The 15,475-nt window shown below is 34.6% G+C and overlaps 1 protein-coding gene across 6 annotated transcripts in view; it reads right to left on the minus strand.

Annotated features, from left to right (window-relative positions):
- Positions 1-221: 221 nt before the first annotated feature.
- dtnba (dystrobrevin, beta a) overlaps positions 222-15,475 on the minus strand; it is a 37,206-nt gene continuing 21,952 nt past the window's right edge. For 3 of the 6 annotated variants that reach the window (XM_016282913.1, XM_016282910.1, XM_016282911.1), the window contains 7 exons: positions 14,719-14,815; positions 14,463-14,483; positions 12,784-12,955; positions 12,381-12,470; positions 10,352-10,405; positions 7,848-7,878; positions 6,379-7,761 (listed from right to left, as the gene is read on the minus strand). In XM_016282913.1, the coding sequence (XP_016138399.1) occupies positions 7,874-7,878; positions 10,352-10,405; positions 12,381-12,470; positions 12,784-12,955; positions 14,463-14,483; positions 14,719-14,815 (439 nt within the window). In that variant the 3' untranslated portion in view covers positions 6,379-7,761; positions 7,848-7,873. Of the gene's footprint in view, positions 1,608-6,378; positions 7,762-7,847; positions 7,879-10,351; positions 10,406-12,380; positions 12,471-12,783; positions 12,956-14,462; positions 14,484-14,718; positions 14,816-15,475 lie in introns of those variants that run through there. The other 3 variants (XM_016282912.1, XM_016282914.1, XM_016282916.1) reach the window with 3 other exon arrangements.

Raw genomic sequence — 15,475 nt, forward strand, 5'->3', positions numbered from 1 at the left:
ATATATAAAAACAGAATTGTGAGAATTACGATTTTTCTCTCTCTCAGAATTGCAATTCAGAGTCTATATCTCTCAATTTGGATTTTTCTTAGAATTGTGAAAAAAAATGTAAAAATCTTTATTATAAAATGTTTTATATAAATTTTTTTTCAATTCCGTGGTGGAAACGGGTGTCCATATTAAAGAGAGAAAAGGAAAAATGAATACTCCAGTCTTTTTTGTTTGTTTTCAAGATATCATTTATTCTGAACACAACAAATCATCACTTGAAATCACATGCATGTAAATCACGGCCTCATTTCTGTAAAATTTGCTTCTTAAAAAAATATGAAAATGTTGTTCGGTGGAAAGAGTGAAACACTGCGGCTACCGGCACCGTAATGATCGCCTCCACCAAACCAGCCAGCTTTCACAGAAGAGCTCTTGATCCGAAGGGCACAGGAAGTGATGTCATTAAGCCCCATGTACCGCAGGTAGAATCACATGACGCAGAGGTCCAGAAACAAATAAGTCCATGAATTAACTTGGCGGGGGAAAAAAACTAATTTTTATCGGAGTAAATAAGCTGAAAGACTTCAAACAAACTAAATCAACAAGTAATTTTTGGCAGATATTTAAGATTAAAATTAAATTAAGGCATCAATATGATTCACATTCCAGCTTTGCACAAACACACGGCTATAGAGAGGCACACAAGTACACACACACCTCCAGAAAAACACACAGCAGGTCAGACGTGCGCGCAAATGTTTGTAGGTAAGAAATGTCCATTCACAGGAAATATTGACTACAAACAGTGCTTCTAGAAAAAAAATCAACAAAATTAACAATTGGTAAAACTCTCCAGTAATAGGAGCACAGTACATCCACCTCTTTATTAAAGTACCTATTTGAAAATCTGTAAAACTAAATAAATCTGATCTTAAATATACATAAATGCTGAATTGGACTTGAAAATCTGAACTCAAATATTTGAAACGACCAAAATATTTCCTCGAATGTACATGGAAAAGCTGCTAAAATGCTGTCCGTCTACTGAAAATAAATAAAAAAGTAAATCGAAAATAAATTACAGTACTGAACTCGACCCTTTCTTTAATTTAGTTCCTTTAGAAGGTCATTTATACTGCATTTGCAGCAACTGCGTCCTTGAAATCAACATGACCACACCCACATCCAACAAACCACGCCCACATACCTCAGCCAGCCAATCAACTCATCACGTTCGTCCTTCAATCATGCATCTATTTTCTATTGCGTTCCGTTCCATTTCGTTCCCACCTCAGTCCATTTAGTCTCGTTCTGGTCAGATCTGACACGTCTTTGGGTGCATCGGTTTTTCAAAAGCTTTCAAACTTGAACAAAATCAGCTACAATATTCAAACGAGAATAACTATTCAAACTAGCAGGTCCGCAACACAGACCCTTAAAACTGCATCTCTATCTCACAAACAAAGAAGGGTAAAAAACATTGAAAACAACAAAACATTTTCCTTCTCAAGCAATCCACAGGAAGTCAAATCCCTGAACACTCTCTGATTGGCTGAGTCTGGGTTCAGAGGTCATTGTCTTTGTGGTGATGATGCGTTTGCATGGTGACACCACACCTGAAATAATGCAAAAAAAAATTTATTTGAACATTCAAAATGAACAATGCAACACCCCTACAGATATAATGCTGTGTAATACTCACATGGCACTGCTTGCTTCATATTTGGCTTAACCTGGAAAACAAAATTCAAAATGATAATTTTAAAGTTAAAGATTCACTTTAACCTTGTAAAGCCTCGCCTATGAAATAATATGCAGAAAAAAATAATTTTCTGGAATGGAACTAAAAATTTGTGCGTGTTCATGTTTTGTGCCATATTTGATACATCAGGTTTTTGGCTCAAAAAGTATGATATAGTGAGAATACAGGGCTTTTTAAGGAAACACCTCAACTTTACTCAGAACAAACAGAGCAAAAACAAGCTGATATGTATATGGACAAAAAGTAGGATGAAATTCTAACAGCTTGTAATGTAAAACAAAGAGATCTTAATAACAGTAACATAAACTGCATACAAATATGTTGTCACTCTATATCCGCTCCCAATATGTCTTAATAAGATTAGATTTAAATGTTTAGTTTAATAATCAAAGCTTTGCAGCATCAAAACATTATGCAATGCAATACAATGTTGATTGAGAGATGAACAAATAAACCTTCCCCAAAAGCCTGGTGATCATATTTGACCACATTTGAACATGATTCTTCAAAAAAAATTATGCATGTATAATTAAGCAGCCAAAGTTGCTTCCGTCAAGCATTTAATCACTAACAATGCATACAAACAATGCAAAAGTTATGCTTATGTATACTTATGCATAAAGTTTTTAAAGCAAAAACACAGACACGTGATCCACAAGCTGAAGGTGGACTTATTTAGAATTATACTAAAATGCTTTTTACTTGCTAAAAAAGCATAAACTATCAGTCAGGTGACAGAATGCATGTAGTATAGATTGTGTATAACAGGATTTTGATCATGTTGATCATTTAAAGGCCTTAGAAATTTGCCCATTGAATAAGATACAGTACACTTTATAGGGTTAATAAAGATAATATCTTGCATGGGACATCTGCTAACATACTGTAAAAGCTGTAATATTCCGACACACAGAGAGATGTTGTCTGGAAGTCTCTGGTGATCCATTAATTCTCTTATCTGGAATTAGTAAAGCTGCTTCAGCTCAGTACAGTAACTAATTGAGTAGATACTCTACCACCTTGTTTCCTCAACATAGTGTTTTAATTAAATAGACCCTCTACACAGTGTAGAACAATTGTGCACATAAAACAGCTGGCTTTCGTGTCCCTCGTTATCATATGCATAAATAATGACAAATAAACGGCTGACACCAGCTTCATTAACACATCAAAATACAGTAACTTTTTTCTTTATGTATATATGTTCCCAACTGAGATTGCTGCCCATTTTGAGGTCAGTAAGATTTTTATTTTTTTTTATTATTAATTATTACTTTTATTCATCAAGGACACATTAAATTGATCAAAAATGAGAGTAAAGACATTTATAATCTTGCAAAATATTTCTATTTCAAATAAATGCTGTTCTGGAAAAAAATAAAAGTTAAGACTTGTCCACGCCCCCCTAAAGCACCTCGTTTAAACCCGCCCCCACATGTCTACATCACTGTGTGGGAAGATTTGCATAACACCGCCCAAATGTTCACGCAAAGAAAGAAGGCGTAGCTTTTATTCTCGCTGTAGTTTTGTTGCCGTCAACACAACAACGCACCAAACGCGAGTTTTGAGCAGTGTAGAGTAGCACTTGTTGTTTGTCATTTCTCCGATCACAAATGCAGACATGGTTTTATGTTTACGCAGCGCGATGCAACGCAACTTGTAAAAAGACAGTATAAGTCATTATAATCAGTAATTATGTCCCCACTGGATGCAACGAATGTCTCGTTTATAATGGGTTTTAATTAGGGATGCACCGATAGGATTTTTTGGGGCCGATACCGATACCAATTTTAACAATCACTTATTGGCCGATTCCAATACCGGTACCGATATTTGTCACTTCCTCTCTTATTTGAAATTTTGGCATCAATATAGATAGTATTTTGATAATTTTTTTAATCAGCAAAGTTCAAAAACACCTGCATTAAATTATACTAGCAGTTTTATTGCTGCATCATCAAATAATTTCTAATGAACATGGATTGGATCCATTTAACATTCAGCAGGCCTACATAAATACAACAGAACAAAGATACATATTAAATAAACAGTGCTTTTTAGGTAGGTTTAACAGTTTATAGGTACAGAAATAAAGTAAACAAATGTAAAATAACACTACACTGTATAAATATCGGCGGCCGATACATCGGTGTATCTCTAGTTTTAATGTTTTTGTCTCGTCGCTCCGGCCGGACAGTGCATAACAGTATGGTGAGGGGCGTAACATTTCCATCACATGCTTGAGGTATTCGGCCAATCACAACGTACTGGATAGCTGGCCAAACAGAGCACGCCTCGCTTTTCAGATCGATGAGCTTTGTAAAAATCGACGCGTTTCAGAAAGGCGGGGCATAGAGGAGAAACAATAATGTACAGTATGTGGAAAATGTGTTTTTTTAACCTTAAACCACATAAACACATTTTATTACACCAAATACACAAAATAATGTTCTTTTTTAGCAACGTCATATGACCCCTTTAAGGTCAGTCGGGGTCTCATATAGCCTAAGAAATTCCTAAGGAATATCGGCCTGTGTGTACCATATTTTTGTTCTTGAAAATGTTCTTGAAATAAGTCAAAAACATTAAAATAAGTATTTGATGAAAAATACATTAAAACGGTATTAATGTTAAATATATTACAATGTAAAACAACGTGTTTCTATTTTAATATAGGTTATATATACATATATTTCATATATATATAAAATGGCCTCCTCATTTTAAAACATCATTGCACACCACTAATAAATAGCTCTCTCTCTCTCTCTATAGCCATATATTATATATATATATATACATATACACACACACACACACACACAGAGAGACAGAGATAGGGATGCGGTAACACTTTATTTTACAGTGTTCTTGTTACATGTTACATGCACTTACTGTAAGCAATAACAAAAAATTAGGCATAATCACATGCAACTAAGTGTAAACCAAACCCTCATCCTAACCCTAACCATATAGTCAGTGCATGTAGTTCATTAATATTACTCAGTACTTGAATGTATAAATATACTGTAACAAGGGCACCATAAAAAAAAAGTGTAAGCAAAAATGCCAGTCATTCAGTACCACGTAATACATTTGTATTACCATAGTACCATTTTTTTAGAGGACTTGACCTCTGCAAGGGGCCAAACACAGAATAATATAACTGTAAGAGAGAGAGACAGACAGACAGACAGGGCAAGCAAGACAGGCGAGGAATGGTGTCCTTGAGTGAATCTCTGCAGCGTCTTATTCTGTCACACACAGATTTCCCCCAGAGTACACGTCTGTTCATGCTGCTCTCATTAAAATTCACTCCACGTCACGCCTGCTCACGCTGGCAGAGTGCCGAGACCCTCAGACTGCCCGTCTCGCTCTCTCTCTCGCACACACAGGTACTCGTAGTGAGGAGTTTACAGCTCTCAGATCTCACTTATACTGTGACAACAGAAGAGCAAACATGCAACTCATACAAAGAGTAAAGCATGTGGATCTTGGCATACTGCCCTACAAAGTACTATGTACACAAAAGTATATACCGTTCCATCACCAGAGAAGTACATGCTTTTAGTGCATAGTAGTATGCAAATTTGGTCACAACCACTGAGAGCATCATATTACAAGAGTATGGAAATCCGTTTCCACAATAGAATAAAACCAAACAAGAGTAACTGCAACTTTTTATCTGAAAATGTTGTGCTTATATCTCACAATTCTGACTTTTTTCCTCAGAATTGCAAGACATGCACAAAGAATTGTGAGATAACTAAGAATTTTCTCGCAATTCTCAGTCCTCACAATTTTGACTTCTCAGAATTGCAAGTTTATATCACAGTTCTGAGTTTGTATTTCACAATTCTGACTTTTTTTTCTCAGAATTGTGAGAAACAAAGTCCGACTTCTGAGATAAAATTCACAATTACCCTTTTTAAAATTTATTTATTTATTGGAATTGCGATATATAAAAACAGAATTGTGAGAATTACGATTTTTCTCTCTCTCAGAATTGCAATTCAGAGTCTATATCTCTCAATTTGGATTTTTCTTAGAATTGTGAAAAAAAATGTAAAAATCTTTATTATAAAATGTTTTATATAAATTTTTTTTCAATTCCGTGGTGGAAACGGGTGTCCATATTAAAGAGAGAAAAGGAAAAATGAATACTCCAGTCTTTTTTGTTTGTTTTCAAGATATCATTTATTCTGAACACAACAAATCATCACTTGAAATCACATGCATGTAAATCACGGCCTCATTTCTGTAAAATTTGCTTCTTAAAAAAATATGAAAATGTTGTTCGGTGGAAAGAGTGAAACACTGCGGCTACCGGCACCGTAATGATCGCCTCCACCAAACCAGCCAGCTTTCGTATTTATTTATTGGAATTGCGATATATAAAAACAGAATTGTGAGAATTACGATTTTTCTCTCTCTCAGAATTGCAAGTTTATATCTGCAATTCAGAGTCTATATCTCTCAATTTGGATTTTTCTTAGAATTGTGAAAAAAAATGTAAAAATCTTTATTATAAAATGTTTTATATAAATTTTTTTTCAATTCCGTGGTGGAAACGGGTGTCCATATTAAAGAGAGAAAAGGAAAAATGAATACTCCAGTCTTTTTTGTTTGTTTTCAAGATATCATTTATTCTGAACACAACAAATCATCACTTGAAATCACATGCATGTAAATCACGGCCTCATTTCTGTAAAATTTGCTTCTTAAAAAAATATGAAAATGTTGTTCGGTGGAAAGAGTGAAACACTGCGGCTACCGGCACCGTAATGATCGCCTCCACCAAACCAGCCAGCTTTCACAGAAGAGCTCTTGATCCGAAGGGCACAGGAAGTGATGTCATTAAGCCCCATGTACCGCAGGTAGAATCACATGACGCAGAGGTCCAGAAACAAATAAGTCCATGAATTAACTTGGCGGGGGAAAAAAACTAATTTTTATCGGAGTAAATAAGCTGAAAGACTTCAAACAAACTAAATCAACAAGTAATTTTTGGCAGATATTTAAGATTAAAATTAAATTAAGGCATCAATATGATTCACATTCCAGCTTTGCACAAACACACGGCTATAGAGAGGCACACAAGTACACACACACCTCCAGAAAAACACACAGCAGGTCAGACGTGCGCGCAAATGTTTGTAGGTAAGAAATGTCCATTCACAGGAAATATTGACTACAAACAGTGCTTCTAGAAAAAAAATCAACAAAATTAACAATTGGTAAAACTCTCCAGTAATAGGAGCACAGTACATCCACCTCTTTATTAAAGTACCTATTTGAAAATCTGTAAAACTAAATAAATCTGATCTTAAATATACATAAATGCTGAATTGGACTTGAAAATCTGAACTCAAATATTTGAAACGACCAAAATATTTCCTCGAATGTACATGGAAAAGCTGCTAAAATGCTGTCCGTCTACTGAAAATAAATAAAAAAGTAAATCGAAAATAAATTACAGTACTGAACTCGACCCTTTCTTTAATTTAGTTCCTTTAGAAGGTCATTTATACTGCATTTGCAGCAACTGCGTCCTTGAAATCAACATGACCACACCCACATCCAACAAACCACGCCCACATACCTCAGCCAGCCAATCAACTCATCACGTTCGTCCTTCAATCATGCATCTATTTTCTATTGCGTTCCGTTCCATTTCGTTCCCACCTCAGTCCATTTAGTCTCGTTCTGGTCAGATCTGACACGTCTTTGGGTGCATCGGTTTTTCAAAAGCTTTCAAACTTGAACAAAATCAGCTACAATATTCAAACGAGAATAACTATTCAAACTAGCAGGTCCGCAACACAGACCCTTAAAACTGCATCTCTATCTCACAAACAAAGAAGGGTAAAAAACATTGAAAACAACAAAACATTTTCCTTCTCAAGCAATCCACAGGAAGTCAAATCCCTGAACACTCTCTGATTGGCTGAGTCTGGGTTCAGAGGTCATCGTCTTTGTGGTGATGCGTTTGCATGGTGATGCCACACCTGAAGTAATGCAAAAAACAATTTGTTTGAGTATTCAAAATGAACAAAGCAACACACCTACAGATATAATGCTGTGTGATACTCACATGGCACTGCTTGCTTCATATTTGGCTTAACCTGGAAAACAAAATTCAAAATGATAATTTTAAAGTTAAAGATTCACTTTAACCTTGTAAAGCCTCGCCTATGAAATAATATGCAGAAAAAAATAATTTTCTGGAATGGAACTAAAAATTTGTGCGTGTTCATGTTTTGTGCCATATTTGATACATCAGGTTTTTGGCTCAAAAAGTATGATATAGTGAGAATACAGGGCTTTTTAAGGGGAAACACCTCAACTTTACTCAGAACAAACAGCGCAAAAACAAGCTGATATGTATATGGACAAAAAGTAGGATGAAATTCTAACAGCTTGTAATGTAAAACAAAGAGATCTTAATAACAGTAACATAAACTGCATACAAATATGTTGTCACTCTATATCCGCTCCCAATATGTCTTAATAAGATTAGATTTAAATGTTTAGTTTAATAATCAAAGCTTTGCAGCATCAAAACATTATGCAATGCAATACAATGTTGATTGAGAGATGAACAAATAAACCTTCCCCAAAAGCCTGGTGATCATATTTGACCACATTTGAACATGATTCTTCAAAAAAAATTATGCATGTATAATTAAGCAGCCAAAGTTGCTTCCGTCAAGCATTTAATCACTAACAATGCATACAAACAATGCAAAAGTTATGCTTATGTATACTTATGCATAAAGTTTTTAAAGCAAAAACACAGACACGTGATCCACAAGCTGAAGGTGGACTTATTTAGAATTATACTAAAATGCTTTTTACTTGCTAAAAAAGCATAAACTATCAGTCAGGTGACAGAATGCATGTAGTATAGATTGTGTATAACAGGATTTTGATCATGTTGATCATTTAAAGGCCTTAGAAATTTGCCCATTGAATAAGATACAGTACACTTTATAGGGTTAATAAAGATAATATCTTGCATGGGACATCTGCTAACATACTGTAAAAGCTGTAATATTCCGACACACAGAGAGATGTTGTCTGGAAGTCTCTGGTGATCCATTAATTCTCTTATCTGGAATTAGTAAAGCTGCTTCAGCTCAGTACAGTAACTAATTGAGTAGATACTCTACCACCTTGTTTCCTCAACATAGTGTTTTAATTAAATAGACCCTCTACACAGTGTAGAACAATTGTGCACATAAAACAGCTGGCTTTCGTGTCCCTCGTTATCATATGCATAAATAATGACAAATAAACGGCTGACACCAGCTTCATTAACACATCAAAATACAGTAACTTTTTTCTTTATGTATATATGTTCCCAACTGAGATTGCTGCCCATTTTGAGGTCAGTAAGATTTTTATTTTTTTTTATTATTAATTATTACTTTTATTCATCAAGGACACATTAAATTGATCAAAAATGAGAGTAAAGACATTTATAATCTTGCAAAATATTTCTATTTCAAATAAATGCTGTTCTGGAAAAAAAAGTATCACCGATTCCACAAAAATATTACGTAGCCTAATCAATGTTTTCAACATTAATAATAATAAGAAATGTTTCTTGTTGCATCATATGAATAAATTCCATTTTAAAATATATTCCAATAGAAAATGGTTATTTTAAATTGTAATAATATTTCACAATTTTACTGTTTTTACTGTATTTTGATCAAATAAATGCAGCCTTGAGACATCAGAGACATTTTAAAAAACATTCAAAATCTTGAAAGTTTGCGTGTGTGTGTGCGTGCGCATAAAATAAACGATAATTGAAAAGTGGATATTTGCAGAAATATCAAGTTTAAAGTCTGTTCATTTCATTTCAGATGCTCCAATTTTCTAATTTTTTTCACACATTTATTTCAAATTAATTCTTTTAAAATAAAATGAGCCTGTTGATGCAAGATACCATAAGTATACGTATGTATAATGAAGTATACATACGTATATGTAATGATCAATGATATAATATAAGTCATTAGTGCATTTTACCAGAGGCATGTTTTAAGTGCTGCTCTCCAGAAAATATTCACTCGGGAAACGATTCCAGCTACAGCAATTTTGAGCAAACTTTTGCTCAGAGCCTAATTTGAGTGATGGAGTCTGAAACTAGCAGAGAAAGGCCATCAGAAGCAGACCAATAAAACATGAGCGGTGGAGCTGGATGGAGAGATGAATGAACACAGCGAAGAAAGAGAAAGAACGAGCGCTATAATGAAGGTGTTTCCCAGTACGGGTTCGGCTCATAAAGGTTCAGTGTGCTGGACCCCTCTGACCCTACAGGAAGTAGTTAAAAAAACATCCAGCACCCCTCCACACACTCGTAAACAGCCTCCTCGTTAATACTAACGAGTAATTAAGCACTAACGAGCCCCCTCAGATAGCGCAGACACACGCCAGACACACACACACACCCGCCCCGTAAAACATTAGCTTTTGTTGTGTGCAGAGAGGATAAATCTCATGAAATCATTGATGTTCATAGAAAGAGGTCTGCATTCAGGAGCACCGATGCATTCTGGGTAATGTAGTTCTGATGTGGAGTAATACCTCTGTCTTTGCCACTCTGCAGCAGTCTCTCATCCTCTTCTCCTCCATCTTCTACTAAAGACAACAGAAGAGAATATATATTACGTTTGTTTATAAAAATTAATTCAGAAGCATTATACACTCCAATACAGTTTTGTAACAGTTCTGTGTCTAGAGACATTTTAAAAGTGTTATTGTTTACTAAAACTAAAATGATTACAACTAAAAAATATTGTTTTAATATTTACTGTTTGATATTTTGTTTAATAATTGAATACAAATTGTTCTCTTTCATTTAAATAAAGCTGAGATAATAATATTAATTAGATTTTTTTTTTTAATCAGTAATGTTGCCTTGGCAACTAACTGAAATAAAATAAGTTAAAATTACTAAAATTTACTAAAATTGAATAGTAAAAAAAGGCTCAAATCTAAATATTATACAAAAATAATTAAAATTACAAATGCACCTAAAAAAATTTACTTAAATGTAAACTAAACTTTTATTGAAATAAAATCTGAAAATTTAAAAATTAAAGCAAATAAAAATATTAATAAATATTATAATAGTATGTAAATAATACTAAATTAACACCTGTAATGATGGTACTCATATCAGTGTTATTTTAGTGTAACATGAAATTCTCACACCATTTCTCTGTCACAGCTGTGCGAACACAGACTACTCACAACTAGGGTTGTGCGATATGGACAAAAAAAAACCTATCGCGGTTTCTTTGATCAATATTGCGATTTCGATTTTAATCATGATTTTGACACACACAGACATGCTTTACAGTCATAAATCCATTCAGTGTGAATTTGAAACATATTTCCAAAAGAAAACCAATTAAGAGCTTTATCAAAAAGCTGTAACATGTCTCTAGAACAGACATAAGGCAAAATAATCACTAAGTAAAGGTGTAACAAAATGTCTCTAGACTAGACATATATGGCAGAAAAATAAATAAAATCCCGTGTCCAGGGATTTTTTGTTGCCATGCATTGGTCATAGAGCTCTTTGTGGCATTGCCTCAGATGTTGAACTAGATTTGTTTCGCCAAGTTCACAGGTACTCCGTCTGCAGTGCGTATACAGTATGTGTATGTGGTGCAGAAGCAGCACGGACTCATTATGCTTTCACACAGGACGCGTTTGCAGTCCGCTCCTGATCCGCGGCTGTTTACCACAAACACAACATTTATCCATTATTTTGATTTCAAATCCAAACGTTGTTTCTGAAAATGCTTTTTCAGCATTGTGATTCTCTTTTATAACAGTACAATAATACAATCTTTCATAGACATATTCGCTTTAAACTCAATAAATATAACTTTGTTTAACTACCACCACGAGTGCCATCTATTATTGCCTTGTTTATCTAAAAGTGCACTTTTCCTTGTTTTAAATCTAGCCAAAAAGCCATGTGTTGACTGTTGACTGTGAAACAGTAGACTTTAATTATATGCATTTATGGTGTAATTACAAAATTTCCGTGTCAATCCATGTTCATTTTTACCGCGAATAATGCGCTGTCACTTTAATTCAGCGCGTGCAGCACAGCAAAAATAGACTTGCGCCTGTGTCGCACTCATCCGCGGTTGAGTATACTTTGAAAGCTGTGCGAACGCGGCTGTGTGCGAGACGGAACGGAACGCAGAGAGTGAAGTATACTCGGGCCTATAGACTCCGTGCGGAAACGATCGCAGCATGACTGCTGCAGACGCACCGCTCCTGGAGCGCACTGCCGGACCGCAGTCGCGTGCAGTGTGAACGCTCTGATCCGTTAACATGGGAGTGGGAAAAATACACACCACAGACAGAGTGTGTGAACCTGGAGTTACGTTTGTATGCCCGCCCGGTCTGTTCTGTTCTCGTGCTCCATTTAGCCGCGCTGCATTCTGATTGGTTCGGATAGCATACTGCAGGAGGTCGGGGGTGTGGAAAATCGTGCTATAAAGCGATTTAGAAATCGTGCAAGCTCAAATCGCGATTTTATGACGATTTCGATTAATCGCACAGCCCTACCCACAATGCATCATGATCGTACCTGAGTTGAGCTCTTTGACCAGTGAAGACATGGTGTTTGTGATGGAGTCTGCTGCCACCAGGAGATCATTTCGCAGGTTTCTGCGAGGTCCTGTAGGATCCAAACACAAAGAAAGTTAAAAAAGGCTAAAATCACTGAATTGTTACACCACAAAAGATGCATGAACTGACATTATTTCAAAAGATTTTGTCCGTCCACAACAAAATACAAAAATAGCAACATATTTGATGTTTAATATACAGACTAACTATTTTGGACTAATGAGATGTCAAAATGGGTGGGGCTACCCAGTTCAATCCTGTCACAATCTGAATCATGTGACCAACAAAAATTCTTGTTGCTCGTCAGAAAATAAAAAACACAATAGTCTCTTTTGTGTTAAAGAGATAAATGAAGACGTTACCCTGAGCAAATGCTTCCTGAACATCTCCACCCACTCCAGCTAAAGAGTCCTGGGGCCCGTGGGTGGGGGTGTGGCCTCCGTGTGTGGGGGTGGGGCCTGACGAGGGAGAGCGAATGGGCATCTGCATAGAACGAGGGGAGGCATGGCTGGGGGAGGAGCCAGCGGCTTGAGCCTGAAGAGAGAGAATGAAAACTTCATATTGTACGAGACCTTTCTGCTAGCACTAAAAACTACTGACTGTGTGTAAAAGCCTATGTAAATGCATATACACATCAAAAGTGAATTCTCTGCGCGAAACTAAAGCCAAACTGAAATAAGAGAGGCTGGGTAAAAAATAAAGCCAACGGCAAAGAAAGGATTGCTGAAACAAAACAACTTACATTTTTATGGAAAACTTAAGTCTTAAAATATGTGCTACTACTTCTAACATGTAAAAAGATGCATTAATATTTTTGGAGAACTTACAGCAGACACTGGAAGTTAAACATCGGGAGAAAAAGAAAGAGATAATTACGTCTCAATAAAAAAATTAAAAACAATGGAAAGGAACTTTCACATAAACAAATGAGAGACACGGAACAATTTTTTTTTACATGCACAGTATGTAAAAAACACACTCAAACAGTGCATTTTCATATCCCCATATTCATGTACTAATACACTAGCTAAAATAGTACAAGCACCAGTTTTAAAGATGGAAATCATATTAGTTGCAATGTTTATTTTTTCATAATATTACAAATGAGTGAGCCTCAGTGCTATTTTATTTATATACTAGAATAGTATAATTTCACATTTTGAATCAGCTTTTATTTTATTTTTCATTTTCATTTTAATCTTATGTTGTAATTTTTATTAGTTACATTCTTAGCCATTTTTATTTGCTTTAGTTATTTTTATAAGTTTCTGTTTTTTTAATATTTCTATTTAATTTTATATTTATTTCAGTTAGTGGCCAAGGCAACATTTCTTTTTTTTAAGTACATTTTTTATTTAATATTTATTTTAGCTTTATTTCACTTAACAATTTTGAATAGTTTTAGTTAACAATAATAACACTGCCAAGCATAAGCAGAGTTTTATTTCACTACATTGGTTTGACTGAATGTTGTTATTTTTGTCATGTTTTGTCACTTAAAATATATGTAAAATATAGTAAAATATACTCTACACATGGTAGAATACTTCCTGCTAAAAAATAATAAAAAAAAACTGGTAGTAAACAAAATGTTTCAAAAGTCTACTTTGGGTTTTTATGAATGATCAGTTTGTAAAGTAGGTGTCCTTCTTTTAGATTTCCTTTTTTTTTTTTTATTAAAAAAAGAAAATCAATAACAAAATAACATCAGGCATGAATTTCGAAGCTGCTATGTTTTATAAAAACCTAAGTTACTATACATATGTGATTGTCTGATTTGTGAAGCATGTAAACTCAAATTATGGCATTGTGATTATTTAGCAACATAGCAACTTACATTTTAAGAGCAATATGTGTTTAATGTTGTAGAACCTTATTTTACTCAAATCAAAAACTGCTATTCTAAAAATATTCTATGCTATTCTACAGTCTAAATCTCTATTTATCTACATATTTGTGTAAGTGACTTTTAAATGTGCATAGCAAAATTGTATGAAATCACAGTCATTTCTCTGACATGCACAGTGAAACACACACTTACAGCTTGTCTCAGCTCCTCATCCTGCAGGAACAGGACAGAGATGGAGGAAAAGAACACAGGGAGTGAAAAACAGAAGATGAGAGCAAGTATTACCGCTATCAAGAAGAAGTGAAAAGTGGGAAACTAGATCAAGCGTCTAAGAAAAGGCAGCAGCTCAGATGATAAACTCTAAAGAGAGTAACGCCCTCCAGTGGCTGAAATATTACAGTGTGTTTGTTTTTGTGGTGTCTGGTCTTGCCCTGTGTGTCTGGTGTACCTTCAGTAGTTTCATGAGTCCTTCCAGCTGCACCATGAGCTCTCTCCTGCTCTCCTGAAGAGACGACATTCTCTGCTCCAGCTCATCCTTCCTCTGCCTAAAACACACACAAACACAAGCACAGAGCTTAGACCTCTCCTCTCATACATGCAATGATTTCTGAGAGAATGAAGTTTATTAGACAAAACCATCATTCAGATTTAAACTACAACATGTTTTGGTAGATTTATTTTTACATTTGAGAAGTGCTTCAATTGTCCTCTTGAGCTGTTTTTGTTTTACATATTTGATATACATTTGACATATATTCGAGGGGATGTTTCCAAAAATGTGTCCCGGCAAAACTTGTGCAGCAGAATTAAACTCTTTTACACATTTTTGACAAGTTAAACTGGAACTGGTCTAATGGGAATCTGATGGGAGAAGTCAGAGAGAATAATGGCAAAAAGTAAAACTGTCTAGACAAAAAAAGGTGAATGAATAAATACATTTCATTATCAAAAACATTTTATTCCAGTGATTTAGAGGGAGAAATAATTGAAGGATTTTATGACATTTTCCCAACAGTTTAAAAAAAATAATAATAATGTATCTTGTAAATAATGTTTTATAGTAATAAATAAAAATGATGGTAATATTTTACAATAAGTTACCATTTGTTAAAATTAGTTAAAGAATTAACATGAACTAACAATTACAAATAAATAAATATATATATATATATATATATATATATATATATATATATATATATATA

Source organism: Sinocyclocheilus grahami, unplaced genomic scaffold, assembly GCF_001515645.1.
Source record: "Sinocyclocheilus grahami isolate Dianchi unplaced genomic scaffold, SAMN03320097.WGS_v1.1 scaffold168.1, whole genome shotgun sequence".
Lineage (NCBI taxonomy): Eukaryota > Metazoa > Chordata > Actinopteri > Cypriniformes > Cyprinidae > Sinocyclocheilus > Sinocyclocheilus grahami.